Source organism: Netta rufina (assembly GCF_964035555.1).
Source record: "Netta rufina genome assembly, chromosome: 1".
Lineage (NCBI taxonomy): Eukaryota > Metazoa > Chordata > Aves > Anseriformes > Anatidae > Netta > Netta rufina.
Genome location: NC_140123.1, coordinates 111,248,583 through 111,265,477, shown reverse-complemented (window position 1 = coordinate 111,265,477; position 16,895 = coordinate 111,248,583). Strand labels below are relative to the sequence as shown.

General features: G+C 35.9%; 1 protein-coding gene across 6 annotated transcripts in view; it reads right to left on the bottom strand.

Annotated features, from left to right (window-relative positions):
* DCAF6 (DDB1 and CUL4 associated factor 6) overlaps window positions 1-16,895 on the bottom strand; it is an 85,865-nt gene that overhangs the window by 35,474 nt on the left and 33,496 nt on the right. For 2 of the 6 annotated variants that reach the window (XM_084298468.1, XM_084298469.1), the window contains exons 8-12: window positions 16,327-16,420; window positions 13,207-13,326; window positions 12,729-12,974; window positions 7,426-7,587; window positions 1,441-1,500 (exon numbers count right to left, since the gene is read on the bottom strand). In XM_084298468.1, coding sequence (XP_084154594.1) covers window positions 1,441-1,500; window positions 7,426-7,587; window positions 12,729-12,974; window positions 13,207-13,326; window positions 16,327-16,420 — 682 coding nt within the window. The remainder of the gene's footprint in view (window positions 1-1,440; window positions 1,501-7,425; window positions 7,588-12,728; window positions 12,975-13,206; window positions 13,327-16,326; window positions 16,421-16,895) is intronic. The other 4 variants (XM_084298470.1, XM_084298473.1, XM_084298471.1 and 1 more) reach the window with 3 other exon arrangements.

Below are 16,895 nucleotides of genomic sequence, written 5' to 3'. Positions count from 1 at the left end.
TAAGTATCAAAAGATCTCTAAACCCAGATACGGTTATAAAACATATATGCCAACAACAGAGATTGGTCCAACAGAACACCAGCTAATTCAGTACCAAATTAAGAAAAAAAGCAGACCTGGGAACTGACTTCTGGGACCAAAACTACTTCTTTTATTTTTGTTGTCATATGGGTTTAATTCTCAACGACAACAAACAAACCATTTTATCAATAACTATTTTTCCTTTTTTTTTTCTGTTGTAAGAACTCCAATAAGCATGTAGATTACGTACGTTAATTCCAGCTTATTCTACTACCATCAAATAATGCTTTATTCTGAGTTCATAAAAGAGAGCAGAACTTGGCCACTCATAATGAAAAAGTTTTCCAGCTAAACCTGAATAGTGGTGTTGACTATTGAACCATGAATAGTTAGTAAATGTACTTAGATTTAAGGCTATTTCATCACAAAATGTAGTTCCACAATGTGAATTTATTATGTCAATAAAAAGCACAGCTTGATTTTTTCCCCAGTGTTCTGGCATCCTAAAATTAACCATATCTCAACAGTTGCCAAACAGAGTATCTTTCAGAAATGGGATTTCAAAACAGCATTCTAGTTTACAATATGAAACAAGAGGAGACAGACAGCTCTTTTCTGATATTTGAGATGCTAAAGCTCTACTGAGGCTTTCATATGGGAGTAAACATAATGTAGAGTGTATGGAAATCTATTTTTAAATTACCCTCTATCATTTATTAATTATTCAGGCATAAATATTCACCAAAGATGATGTTGGTTCAGCTGGAAAAGGGTGTCCTTTGGTCTAGTTCACTGCTCACAAGTTAAAGACTGATGAATAACAGGCCTAGGGAAAACTCACGAGCTTGCTTTTTACCACCAGACAGTGAGAAATCTACAGAGAAACAGTAGTACTTGTCTAGCAGAAGGGGTACAGGACAAAGGATCACAAAGGTAAGATGCATGTGAGTGCTATAGATGCTCTTGAGTTACTCAAACAGTGCAAATACAACAATGCTGCATATATCTCTTGCATAAAATAAACTACTTTGGCATTATATGATTACAAGTTACTTCAATGTTGTCAGTTGCACTCTGATCCAAGAAGAACCATTCAGAAAAAGATTGCTTAAAGAATTAGTTTTGCTTTACATTTAAAAAAAAAAATCTTAACGCCTGTAGATTGCATACGACATTTAGTGTACCTACATCAAATGCATTTAGAATTGAGCATAGGATGGCTTTTGAAAACGATTAACCTTACGCTGATACTGGTATTGAGAATTAAATACTTAATGAGTTTCCAGCAGATCTGCTTACAGAATGCTACTTTATGCAGATGAACAGCATTTTGGACTGTTTATCATCATGAAAGGCAATTTTAAAAAAGAAGCATTGCAATCAACTATGGCTGGGTATAGCGCATTTCCTGTCACGCACCCTGTTGCTCATCAAGTGACATGGATCCAAGCTGTTTGTTAACCACAGAAGAAGGAGAATCTGAAACAAAAATGAGATTTCAACTTAAAACATAAGCAGCAGAGAACTGCACAGCAATGTCACGATCACATGTTAGTTTAAAATAAAAAATAAAAAGCAGCAACATAAGGAAGCTTTGGGTTTGTTTTATGAGCAGCCAGCCATATTGCATTTTCTAGGCATGACAGAAGCAAAGCCACTTGTTTCAAATCACTACGTATTGCTTTAGGTAATCACTGAACAACAGACTGAAGCTTGCTGACATTGATATTGAAAATGTTTGTCCGTTACCAAGGCTTTTGCCATGTTGTTCAAATTTCTAAAATGTCACAAAGAATACTGAAGAGTTATGACTTCAAAGCCTTTACCGGCTTTCAAATGTATTAAATGACACTAGTACTTCAAACCATGTGCTAAATGTAACTTTCAGAGTATTTACACTTCAACATAAAATACTCGTGGCATACCAGTATCTTCAGTATTTATACCTAGGAATATAAAATGTAAAAGATGAGAGGATTTGCAGATATAACAGCATATAAACTGTTTTTGTAACATTAAAGCACCAAAATAGATCCCTCTCAGATGACAGTTCAATTCAATAGCATTCTTAGATGCTATACCTCTGTAGCATCTGATGATTGAAAGTGTTTTAATGAGTTTAACACGGTACCATGTCAACCAGTCCTATAAAAATTCTCACCTAATCACAGAAAAAAAAAAAAAAAAGAGAGAAAAAGCAGCAGTTAAATGCATTTTCCCACTGGATACTACCAGTTAATAACCATCACCAGCACTGCATTCATTGTGCAAACAAATGACAGATGCTAACTTCAGCATCGTCTGCGAAGTGTATTTTCCTTGTCATCTCTGAAGTCTCGATCTTACTTCCATATTGCTGTAAAATGGGACGATGTACATAAATTAGTGCAGTATTTCAAACATAATATTGGCTAGGCTACCATATTTCGGTTCCATTTGTTGAATTCTGTTATAAACAAATTCATGCTAAGCTAAATGGCTTTAATATTGTGTATTATAAATACAGCCATACTGTACAAAAAAAATCACAGCATGCTGAAATAATTTTAACGTTAATTTAAATTCTATATAGGGAAAGCTATGAAATAATACATCCTCTCCTACAGGAGGCTCACTTTGAGGTTTGGGCCAGAATCAACAGCATGACCCATTTTGTAGAATAGACATATGCTAAATATGCTAATAGACACTGCTAAATTAACAAAGCTAATTTAAAGATACATCCTCAAATGACACTTCATTCCCAGCTACTGGTTCAAGAATCACAGCTTGCTTCCTCATTACACTAATACCTAGCACTGCATGAGAGGGGAGAAGCAGTGAAGACTAAGGGAGTCTGAGGCAAGTTCCATGTATTTTGGAGGCTGGCTTGTTTTGGTAGCTGGGCTCATACACTACTTCCATAATTAGGGAACAGAAATTGGCCTTCATTTGTCTTCATCTTTGTTCAGCCCTACCCATGCCCTGCACCAAAGAAGCCTAAGCCAGACCACAGAATTTGGCCTCCAGACTTAGATGGGGCTTAGCTCTTAGGTATGAGACCTGTAACATTAATACATTTCACTTTCCAAAAGTGAAGTGCACTTTAAATGTAATTTCTAATTTAGAAGGGAAGTGTTTATAGGAGAGCATTTTCAATGGAGTAGTAGCCCACTTTTTAGAATGCAAACCTGAGGAAAAAAGCTGGTGTAAAGATGCACCATGCCATACGATGATCTGCTTTTATTTCAGCTGACTCAAAACAGGAATTGGTATGCATCTCCCAAGGGCGGACTGGGTTGAATCACATTCACAGCTATGAGCCCACGGCTGGGATTAACTTCTAGCTAAGTGCTAAAGGCAAAGGAAGTCTTGTATAGCAATCTGAGAAGACTAAATCACAGAAGACAGTGATTCTCAGTTGAGCCCTGTTCTTACAGTCCAATTCTTTCCACATGCTTTTATGTCCTGTTTAAGAGGCACATCATGCCTATCATTTTAGTTGGCTGGAAACGCTAGTCTCATCAGCTCTTTAATTCAGGCCAACACAAATAGAACAAATATGACTAAATAAACATAGTTTAATTATAAGCATAAGAAATTACATTTACTACCCTTACCAGTACTTCCAAATCTTATTGACTTCTAGTTATGAGACAGTAAGTACACAGAAGGTATGTTTTGCCATGTGTATCATTCATTCACTCAGTAAAAATGAAACGATATGGGCTTACGTGTCTCACACTTCACTATTATTTTGTTATCTTCTTACAATTTTAGTGGAATTAATCCACTAAATTGGACATTAATCCAAGAAATTAAACGCTTGTTTTAATAATTGCGAATAATTGCTTTGTGCAATGACTAAGCTGTTACATATTTTGAACCTAAAATAGATGCATTTTGATACATCAGCATTTAAAAATCTAAGAATCTAGTAATAAGAATTGCATTTTTATTACTCAGATTATGTAAGATGCATGCACATTACACACAGCTACAGAAATATGTCCTGTACACGTTGACTTGTAATACGAATTCTGTTTCTTTTACTTCAAGATCAGCTGGTTCATATTTCTGTAACTTCTCGTATTATCTTTTATTCACTTGAAGTTCTCAACAAGAGAAACAAAGATCTCTTCAACGCCTTGCTTCAGTTTATTACCCATTACTAGTTAACAGTGATATATACATGGCATATCAGCATGTGGCAGAGGAGCAGTAACTACAGGTTATAAAGACTTAATTTCTTTGTTGCTTGCATATAGCACATATATGGTTGTTTAAATTTTGTGTAGGATGTAAATGCTATGAAATGCCACAAAAATGAATGTCAAGTCTAGACTTTACTGGAGAAAACATAAAATAAAAAATTTATCGTAGTTCCCTCTTAAATAAAGTGGCTACCAAAAAAAAAAGTCCACATCTGTTCAACAGCTGAGAAAAGGCTTGAAGACAAAACAGACCTGATTCACATAGCATAATCAGCTTCTGAAACCCTGCCAAGTTTACACAATACTTCATGTGAAGTATCCACTGAAACATAGTCTCTGCCATCTCTGCCATCTGAGGATAAAGTATATTCTTCTCCAGCATCAAATCAGCCTACTGTGAATCATTACTTATTTAACTCATCTTTGTATCCAACAGCATCATAAGCTTTTGAACATACTTCTCACACTCCTCTAAATAGTATACTCTACTACTCCTCTCAATAGCGAGGGCTGACTATTACAGAAAGTTTACAAATCTTCATGTAACCGCTACAAGTCCTTAGGCTAGGAGGAAACTGAATAACTGCCATACAGTCTAATAGTATGGCAACCTTTTCTATTAAGCCAGTAAGAGCTTTCAGCACTTGACATTTTCTACTGTTAATTTCTTACATGACTGAAGTGTTTTTCTCCCTGTGTCTATGGCTATGATAACCGAGCTGCTGTAATTGCAAAGACAAGGACTGAGAATGAAATACAGGGCAGAAGAAATGACCTTAGTCTTACACTGACTTCCCAAGAACATAGCAAGTATAAATTATACCAAGGTAGAGACTGAGAATTTGCAGCCCTGGGCCAAACAAAACCTATGACTTCATTTCATATGGTGGCAGATGCACTTCAGGGTGTAATTTCTGTTTGAAAATTTACAACTAGGAAAAAGATGGTGAAGGGTCTAGAGGGCAAGATGTATGAGGAGCAGCTGAGGTCACTTAGTCTGTTCAGCTCAGAGCAGAAGAGGCTGGGGGGACGTCTCCTGGTGGCCTGCAGCCTTCTCACAAGGGGAGTGGATGGGCAGGAGCTGAGCTCTGCTCTCTGGGGACAGCAACAGGACCCGAGGGAACGGCATGGAGCTGCATCAGCGGAGGCTCAAGATGGATGTCAGGAAAAGGTTCTTCACCCAGAGTGTGGTTGGGCACTAGGACAGGCTCCCCAGGGCAGTGGTCATGGCACCGAACCTGCTGGAGTTCAAGAAGGGCTTGGACAATTCTCTCAGACATAGGGTTTGATTTTTGGGTGGAGCCAGAGATTGGACTCAGTGATCCTTGTGGCTCCTTTCCAACTTAGGGTATTCAGTAATTCTGTGAAATCTACCTTTCAAGGCAATCATTTAATAAAATGGTTAAGTCTGCAAATTCACTGTCACATGAAGAACGACATAAATATGTGAGTACCAGTTTCATCTAAGTCTGCGTATGTGCTCTTCTGCTCCTCAGTGATACGAAACAAGACAATCAGACCTTCCCATTAATTACCCTAGCATTCAAAGGACATTGCAAATCAACTCCAAGAGGCAGAGGTAGGATACAAACTAACTACAACACATCTCTGACTCCTCTACTCAAAACAATCACTTAACTTAAAGCTTCAAGTTTGTGTCAGAAGGGATTCTGCAGCATGCAGACCCACAAGCAACACACCATAAGGAAGGATTACTGTGCATCCTTGAAGGAGCATAAAGAAAGAGATGGGCAAGACAGTATCAAGTGATACTCAGACCAGAGCATACTTCAGATAGGCAGTAAAATATCCAGACTTAATTCCAGCTGAACACTCTACAGATAGGGTTATAACCTAACTTTTTTTTTCCACTTTAATTTCAATTTTACAGTGGGAAACTATTTATTTAAAGTCAATCCAAAATGAAAATTGGAGATCAAGATCCACTGACTGCAGAGGTTTTGCCTCTATCAGTACATATATTTGAGTTAATAAATTCTGATGTCCAGTTTACTAAAATAAGATTGGTAGGTTTCTCATTTCAGATTCAATTATTATTATATTAGCTTTTCCTGCCAGGAAATTGATGCTACCTACAAAAATACTGCAAAAATACTGCCAATGTCAGTTTTCTTGTTCTCTTCCTGCAAGTAAACAGGCACCTATAATCAACATGACAGCCCTCCAGGATTAATGTTTTTCAAACAATCTGAAAACTCTGTAAAACTTCCTGCTGTAGGAAATAATTCAAAGTTCAGTAACTACATAGTGTAACAAGAACACTAGCCACTGTTATATCAAATTGTTCTGCAAGATTCCAGATAAATGAATTTAATAAACCATAGCAAGCCAAACTGTGAATGTATGTCAGTCCTTACAAGCAGTTTAGCCTTACCCCAACTACCACAAAATTTATCCACAAAAAAAAAAAAAAAGCTGCTAGATTTGTTGCCCTTACATTTACTTTAACACTGAATATACTGATTTTTCACACTTACAGCATGTACCCTGTTCATTTCTACATAGTGCCACGACAAAGGTTGCTTCAAGTTTATGTCTTAGGTTTAACTCTTTATTGATAAACATGCTTCTATTCCAACTTAGAACTTTCTCAAATTTATTACAAAAATCTCCAAAGCTTTCTTATAATAATTTTTAATCTAAGACAAGAATGACAAAAGGAAAAGTCATATTTTAAAAGACAAAGCATATTTGGGGACTTAGGCTTACTACAAGTACTTTCCACTACACTTACTGTACAAACATAGTATTCAAGAGTGTCAAACTTCTGTTTTACTGAATTGTTACCTTGATTTAGAACACACGCTAAATCAAAGCCATCTTAAATGTTACTACCAGATACAGTTAACTGCAATTCAGTAACAAGTGCGTAAATAGGTTGCCCTTTTCAGGACACAGCAATTTCTTGGTTAGCTGATCTAACAAACATTGCACATACTTGATCGTGTGCACCCAGGAAACTTTCTCCATACATTATCATTGAACTATATAATCCAAACATGTTAGATAAATTAAATCTGTTATTATTACTCTTTTCCTAACCATGTGATGATAAACACCACCACATGCAAAGTAAGACGAGCAGCAAATGCATTAGCTGTCTTGTTCTGGAAGTGAAGCATCTCAGCAAACAACAGCAGCACAAACTATAACTACATTAGCTGCTTAAGAAACCTTGACAAATGACAACCTGATGCCTGAGGGTCCTGTGAGGAGCCCTTAGAGGATGACTGATCAGAGGAGGACTGTGGTGCTGAACCCTCAGCTAGCTCTCGCTGTCTCTGTTGTTCCTTCTTAAGCCTCAGCCGCTGTAGACCCCTACGGATTATAGCTAACTCGGGTCCCATTAACTCTGACAAATGGAAGAAGAAAAAAAAAAAAGTATGTAAAAGAAAGAAGCATCAAACATACAATATACAGAAGCGGGGGTGGAACAGGGGACTGACTAAAGAGAAAAGCAACAGATACTAAGTGTAATTAAAGTGATAAAAACTTTACAGATCAGTCTACTGACATCTAGAAATAATAAAATGAAATATTTTAATTGCTCTTCTCTTCTTAAATGCACAAATCATAGGATTTTAAAGTTCAGAAAGTTCAAAATTCATGTCATACAATGCACCCCTCCCCTTCTATAACACTTAAAACATTTATTGAATAATTATGAGGAAAACAAGACAAGCTAGAAAGAAAATGAAAAAGAAAAGATCCTGACTGATACAACACAAAGCAAATGACAGAAGTATGCATTTTCACAACAAATCAGAGCATTTGTAGTGGAAAATTATGCAGCTGTGGTATACAGGTAGATTTTCAGAATCAATGTGATGGCTTTCTGATGTGAAAAAAAAAATACAATTTTGGTCAAAACAAACCTGTGAAAAAAATAGTGTAGATTATGGAAAGAGGTGAGAGAACAGCATCTAATGAAAAAAAAAAAACATTTTACCATGAACTCATGTTTATCTCAGACATTCCCAATGGGTGAGGATTCAAAGTTTGGAAGCACTGTTAATTGGTCCACCAGATAAATCAATTTATTGGATCATAAAGATTTCTTAGTATTATTCTCTTAACAGACTATTCTTGCAGATCTATCTTTAGGGACTTCAATGCATTCGTCGTTTTGTCTTTATTCATTTCTAAGTTACAGCATTTTGGCATGGACCAGTCTACTGTCTGATTATCAGTATTTATTTATTTATTTTGCAAACTACGATAAAACAGGTGTCTAAGTATTTTTTCATTCTTTCTGTGGTCTTTGCAGATTTCCTCCACTTACACAAGTGCTGTACAGCAAGTGCTTCTGTTTATACAATACAGACTGTCTTGTTATTAGCAATAGCTGAAGCACAACATTGATCTGAACCGCTGCTAACTACTCTCACCTATAATAAAGGAGGGTCAAGAAGCTAATTCAGACTCATATATTCACATCAAGTACTCTAGTTAGTTTTGCTACGAAGTGTTAGCCCAGATTTATCCTGAAAGCATTTTTATCAAGGACACCCTGGAGTACTTTGTAGACATGAGGAAATCTGCAAAGAAAAATATCCTCACTATGAAATCTTCAAGTACTGAAGAGTATTACATTGGCGTATCACCTTTCACCCAAGCAAAAACTAAGCTTGACACATATACTGTAACCCTTGTTCACTTAATGAAGCAAGCAAATTTAAAATTTTGTTTCACAACAAGAAACAAACATAAAGCAATAATCCGATCATTCAGCAATTTAGTAGCAGGCGCTGGTTAATACCTGCTAGCCTTAAGCTTTAATGTCTTTGCCATAATACCACTTCTGGAAAATACAACCTGCCAGTTTATGGTTGATGACGTATAACAAGAAGGAAAAAGATATAATTCCTAAGAGGAATATGGTATGAAAGAAATTTGCTATGAATAATTCATGTGATGTGAACGTTTACGGAAATTAAAAAAAAAAAAAAAAGGTAGAAAATGCTTTTATGGAAGTATCAATGGTGTCTCAAATTGCAGTTTTCACTACTTGCTGCTGATTCATCTCCACTCACTCCAGAGACAGTTACAATTTAAGTCTTAATAAGAAGTACAATTCAAAATGTAAAGATATAACTGCTATCTGGAATAAGTTTAATTGCAGCATTTTTAACACATTTCAGAATCTCTAAGCAAATGTTTATTTTGCCAGCAAATGGAGCAAGGAAAGAGAAACTGAAAGGAAAACAAAACAAAACAACAAAAACCAGCAGCTATTGCCCCTTTCCCATTCAAAATTTATAAGCAAATCTACCTTATATCAGGAAGACATTAAATTATTTTTTACCTTCACGACAAGCATGAAAGTCTCCAGTATTCACACCATCTCATCATAGAAAGAAAATTATTCAAATGTACTGACAATAGCAAACTACTGACGTGTGCCTCAACAATCTTGTTGATTATTTGCAACTTATTCAAATGCTTCAACTGTATTCCTCTAGAATATACATTCTTATAAAGAGACTTTTCCCAACAAGTTCCAGCACAGATTGGAGCTCTGACTATTTTTTGAATACGTATTTCTTTTTTTCCTAAAAACAACAACAATCACTACCACCACATTAAAAGATGAAGTAATGCACATGCAGAAGCTCAAATGCTCATCACATGGTATATTTTCTGGAAGACCACACTAACAACATATTTGAATTACACGTGTAAAGGTATTGTTATTTCAAACAGAGGCTTACTATCAGCATCTCTATTCAGTACAGAAATCTGTAGAAATGAGTTATGAAAAGCTGTTTGTAAGCCTGTTCCATGGTATGCCACAGTTGTAAAAAAGTCATTATCCTAGAACATATTCTTTGTTTGCTAACACTTTGCTATGACATTCAAGCTTGTATTTGCCACCACTTAAAGAAAAATGATGGCTGAAAGCCTCTCACTTTTCTTCCATTTTGCAAACTATTTCTCTGGTCAACCATCTTTTACAACACACCTCTATCTGGTCTTCTTACTCAACCCCACTATACTTTAACTAATATGCCTGTCATCACTTTCCCTGTCCTGTCACTCCCAAAAGCAGCAGGTTTCATTCACATCTAAGTGCAGCTACACAAACTCAGGGAAATCCTGTTCTTGATACAGAGTTCAGTGTTTTTATATTCATAAACTGGAGGCTGCAAGAAAAAAAACTCTCATGACTGAGCACCATCATCGGTTATACAAGTACACAAACATTGCAGAAGAAAAATCTATATTCAAGACTACCCATTCAGAACTCCATTACTGCTACTCTGCCCAAGAACTCCCCCTCTCTCTGAATTTGTCCATGTTGCCCAAAGAAGACTTCTACAACGTAAGCGTTTTTTTTTTAAAAGCAGTGCAAAAGGCTTACTTTGGCATGTTTAATTTAATTTAAGTTAAGGACTCCTGCAGGAGTCCTATAGACTATTTGAAGATGATACTTGATCCTAACTAAAATCTGCATATGGTGATAAGGAATACCAGACATAGGGATTTTTTTGTGTTGTTTTTTTTTTTTTTTGACGCAGCAGCAGCCCATCTGACACCCTGTGTAGGTGTAGTCAAAGAACCTATCAAACATTACACTAGATTAAATAAACTAGAAAGTTTCCATTGTCTGTCAACAACGCAAAACAACCACCACTACCACTACCCCTTCCAAATCTGAATACAAGGAGAATCTTAAGTCTAAAGTAACATTGGGAAAGAGGAAATGCTCTTACAGAAGAGCTGAATTGAGCAGTAACAATTTCAGCTGCATGCTAGCACAATAAACTTTTACTTAGAAATTCAGACATCCTGAGACAAAGAAGAAAATACATGATAAAGGTGGCATGCATTCTTTAAAAGGCAGGATAGAAAATGCGTAATTCCAGAAATGTTATTTAGTGCATTATCGTCATGCAATCCACATTTTCAGTGATGTACCTTGAAGCAACTACTTTTAATGTGGGACATACTCAGTGCTTGTCAATGCCATACCAACTACTTAAAAAAAAAAAAAAAAAAAAGAAGAAGAAGAAGGAGAAGGAGAAACACAACTAAACGGAGCAAAATGAACCCTTGGTAATGGTGTGTGTGGTCTTTGGTCGCTATTCCTCTGTTCCAACGATAGCAGCTGCTGAACTGGGTTACAGTGAATTAGAGCAGACTCCTACTTTTTTGTGTTTTGTGAAAAGCTTGATATTGCAGCAAGCTGACACAAACAGTAATAAACAACATAGTTGACTAAAAGCCCCTGCTACTAAACATGTTTTCTAGCATTCACTTATAGAAACAGTATCTGGACTGTTTGTATTGGTATGCTTCTCCTCACTGTTTATTTTCTTTAAAGAAGAAGTATCAGTATAACTGCAAGGTTTGAAAGAATGACTCATTTAATGAATTTTAATTTATGTCTTTAGCTTCCCCATCTTTCAAATACCATATAACCAGTAATTTCTCAACTGTCTCAGATTTTGGCTGCAGCAGCCACAGTACACTGAAAGGCAAACTTTTTTCTGTGAAATTCCACACTCTGCTATACTCACTCCACTACATCTATTTAGGGCCTGAAGATGCTTTCAGTCGTCTTTTCTAATTACAACAACTTGGCATGTTTGTTTTTTATTTCCCCAACCGAATTGGTATAAGATAAGAGGTGAATTTACACCAAAAAAGTGTGATTTTAAATTATTCAGGTTTGAGCCTCTAGGTGTTCACAACAGCCTTTCTCCCACAGTTGTGAAGTCTAAAGTTGTAAAGTGAGTTGAAACTCACTTTTAAAAAGTAAAAAAAAAAAATAAAAATAAACCTTATGCAATTCTAATGGCTGTGGCATTTTTTCCTGCATGGAGATGCAAAAAGGCAAGTCAAAGCATAAGGTGCTGTTTTACTTCTGTTCAGATATGTTTCTGACATTGACAGTAAAATATCTTTTCTTCCCCCACCCTCTTACCCCACCAGAAGAACATAAGTCTGTATTTAAAACAGATGAGTTTCTTCAATATTGACAAACTTAAAAAGTAGTATGTAGTACAAATTATCAACCAATAACGGAATCTCGTGCAAAATGAGTCCTGTCTATCCAGATATTTTTGAGAAGAAACCAGTAACATTGCTGACGTGTCTATTACCTCTAATTAATAACAGACATAGATTTTGCTGTTCATTGCACTGAGACTGCTACAGCCAAATCACAGTTGAAGAAGGCATGACATTAATTATACTTCAGGAAGACAACGAGATAAGGAAAAAACAAAGCTTTTCTTTTATATATATGTCTATTTAAAAGGACAATAATGCTTACCCCTTTCTTCAGACAAATGAACACAGTTGAGTTTTACTATTTCTTTAAGCTGAAGCTGTAGTCACTTTGTAACTATGAAATACCTAATCTCACTAAAGATGTGCATGTGGAAAAAAACAACAGATTTAGATCAATTTCTCCAAATACCCTAAAATAAAATTCTTTCTTATTGGAAGGGTTTTTCATAAACAGTGACAAGATGAATTACTTCTCACCAGACTGATGGAGCACAGGTTGAGCTGAGGCCCCCAAAGAAGGCCTTTGTTCGTTATCAGGAGAAGACAATAATGAAGTTGAAGGGGGACTTCCTGTTGAAGATGATGTTGAAGGAGCTTGGGCTGACATTGTAGAAGATGAAGATGATTGAAGTTGTTCAGAACCATCTACTTCCATTGCAGTTTCTGATTCTGTACTATGTGGCATATTATTAGTAGCAGGAGCATCCGCCCGATTAGTCCCACCTTTGTTTAAAAAAAAAAAAAAAAGCAAACAACAAAGGCTCAAAGGTAAACTTACTCTGTCTCTAAAGACCACTTTGCACTATCATTCACATGGCATCCAGACGTACTCATTTCTTCAGAATATACTAAAAATTTAGTTTATACCTCAGAAAGACTGATATTCAAGGCCTTTACATTCAGCCTAATTATACTTCCTATTGTAATTATTATTCTTGAAAAAAAGGGAAATCACCTCTGGACCGTGATCTTCCTCGTCCCCGATTGCTTTGTGCAACTTCACTAGCTTCTTCAAACCATCTTGACAGCATGTCTGACATCCTCTGCATTAGAGAGACATTAGGACTTTGCTCCCCTGTAAAAACAGTAATGCTGAAGTTTGACAAAAGCATTCTACTCTTCCATTCATTCCTCCCCCCCATTACCTCTTCCATTGAAAAAGAGAACGTACTACATACTACATAATTAGCAATCCTCTGAACCAATGCCACTTCTCCGTACAACTGCGCAAAAATTGCCAGCTGAGCATGACATTAAAATCAAAACAAAACAAACAATAAAAAAAACCTTCTAAATCTTTCAATTATTCTCTATTTTACAAATAACTTGTAAACACAACATTGCAAAATTTATGTCATTCAGTTTTAAATGCTGGTTAAATAAGAAAGCCCACATTGTTACTTTTTTTTTTTTTTTACAGCTAATTATAAAACAAAAAATTTTATCATAAAAAAGACATGATGTTTTTAACATTTCCAGAATGCTTCTTTGTGATTTGCTTTTACTGCATGAGCATAATTTAGTAAAGCAGCAGAGTTCTTTTAGGGTATTTAATATTTAAGTGTGAATTGGAAAGACTCTTAAGCAGCAAAATCTCTGCATACATTTTCTTTTAACACAACCCAAAGCATTTCCTTCTCATTTTATTTCTGATTTTATTATATATGATTATTTTTTTTCCAGGAAAGAAGATTCCGTTTGTAAAGTGTTGAAATGGAAAATTTGAATCTTTAAGTGTATTTTGTATTCTATAAAATGTTTGTTTATCTTCTTGAACAGACTGACAGCTTCCAATAGAAAATGGTTCCACTGGACCAGACCATTCCATTCATATCGCTGTATAACTTCTGCTGGTCCTTCAGCCTCTCCTGAAATATGCAACTTTTGAAAAAGTTCTGTAATCAAAGACCTTAAGAAATGAAATCATTGTGAAGTACAATTACTTATCAAAACATATATGCAAAAGATATTTTAATACTCTGCAGACTAAAGCTAACATTGAAAGATTCTGGAGCATACTCAGGAAAAACATGTACAATGAGAATATGCCTCTCCTAAAGATCAATTCTGCTAACCACACAGATGTTATAAAAGCTGCCAGACTGACCAAGTATCTGGAACAACTGGTTATCTGTCAGGGCTGCATATAAATTTCACAGCTAGGATATACCTTGAATATATCATCACCAGACCTTATTTTTAGATTACTTCCTTCACAGTTGAGTTTAAGAGATGTTGTTGGGAAGGGAGAAGGGAATGGAAAACACCAACTTAACCCCCAAGAAACAGTGCCCCTCATTCTCACTTAAGTGTCCACATCTATCCTCATTTTCATACTGTGGCTCTGACCCTCCCCTGGGATCACCCACACTCTATACCCCAGGTAGCAGAGTTCTGGCCTCAAAAGCTTAAAACAACAAATGGAATGCAACAGCCAAAGAAAACAGGCAAAAGGTGGCTAATGATGGGAAGAGGGGGATAATGAACAGTTAACAGAAAAATAAGTCACAGGTCACTGCCTGCCTAACTAATGCAATACAGGTATTCTCCTGAACACATCCGTTACTATTCTATCAAGTTACAAACAGTAAAGATACTGAAAGTTTGTTGTGACAAAGGAAAATCTAGCCAGTGTCCGTACTGGAAAAGTCCTTTTCTCAAGTTTTACTTTCTCCCTGGAAGATTTACTTGATAGCATGGGGAAATAACAGCTAGAAGTACACTTACGGTGTTTAACTAAAAAAGAACTCATAACAAGTAATTTTGAGCAGAGACGAATCTGCTGTTAATTCATATAGAAAAAACCTACAACAGAAATGGTAACCCGAGTGTCCCTAATATGAGGAGGTACACAAACAAGTCTGTGGAATCACAAAAGCACCAAGTGAGCAGAATGCAAAACTGCTAACAATCAACTCCTGTGATACTAGAACAAGGGGTCACGTGATAAAACTAACAGAAATTAAATTTAAAAGACAGAAAATAAAGTAATAATTTAAACAGTAAGCAGTGAAAATTCTGGATGTTTGTTTGCCATACGAAATACCATGGACAGGTTCAAGAAGGGACTATAGAAATTCACAGGCAATAGAACCATTAGGAGAGCCTAAAGGAACAGACAGGAAATATACCCTCTGAAGTTTCTATTCCAGTAACTGCAAACAGTGGTAGAGCAGCAAAGGCAACAGGCTAAAGTAAGAGGACAGGCTTGCAATCTCTCCCCAGATGGCATCACCTATTGTCAGTGTTGGATACAGAACCCTAGTTTGCACGGACCATTGGTCTGTCCCAGCTGGACACATCTATTCCAGTTTTGGGAATCAAGAAGATAAGTAAAGGGAAATGATAGGCAGAAAAACAGAGGAAAATTTAAGGGAATTACCAGTACCCCCACAACCTTTCTGAGCTAAACAGAAACACATTATTAGACATAACAGTGGTAAAGCATCCTCTGCCCTGCTTCAGTATCTCATTTTTTGACACTGAAGTATAACTTTTGAAATGTTTCACCTTCTGAAACCTCAAGTAGTTGTGTAATATATTTACAAACATAATATATTATGTTATATTATACATTACAAACATGAAAATACGAGCATAAAAATGTTGTCACTACATATACATGTAGGTGTTTTATAAAAAAGTGAAAGAAAAAATGTTAGAAACTTATTGCTTTGAATTCCAGTCCCCTACAGCACATTTCATTTGCAACTTTGATTGCAGATGCAGCTTAACTACAAAAAGGGAAATATGCATTTGTTTTACCTCATAACCAACAACAACGAAGCAAGCTCCCCTTGATTTACAGGAACTTAACAGAAGCAATGCAATTTTTCTGGAGAGAAGATTTTCAATTTAGACAATTTTAAAAATCACTACAGAACAGCAGTTCTCTGTTAAGTTGTAAGTAAACACTCTTAAGACCTGGCTGATTCTTAAAACATGTGGAAAGTTCTTATCTGAAGCGTTTCCGTATTTCAGGAACACTTAATATAAACTGAAAAAAAAAATCCAACAAAAAAAGAGCAACAACAAAAGAGAAGACAAAGGCGACTCCCAGCAGCAAACACGTTACCATCTCTCTCCCGTTCACTCTCAGGCCTTGCTCTTGGTCCAGTATCTGACCAATCTCCTCTTAGCCTCAAACGTTTAACAGGAGGTTGCCGTAACTAGTAAAAAAAAAAAAAAAAATGTAAAAAGGTATTATATAGTTATTCATATTGAACATTACAGAATTCTGAGTTTAAAAATAAATGCCATATCTCCATTTTCTGAAGTTATGTAAATTTGTCTGTCACACACAAAAAATCAGCCATATGCTCAGATCTGCTATGAATAAGCACAACACTGTATGTATGTACTGGCAATAGTTTTAGCTATACAGAATTTCAGCAGTCTAAATCAACTCTTAGAAGTATTGCAGCTTCTATTTTACTCAGTATTACCTTTACTGTATTAATTGAGACATTCCATACCAAACAACAAATTCAGTCTGAATTCTACAGAAATATTCACCATACAGAAATTCATATAGAAATATTTATCAACAGAAACTTACATTTCTTTTCCACCCTGTAATTTATGTATTTTTTGGTAACAGTGTTGTTTTGTACTTCTTGCTGAAAAAACAAGTACTATATGCAT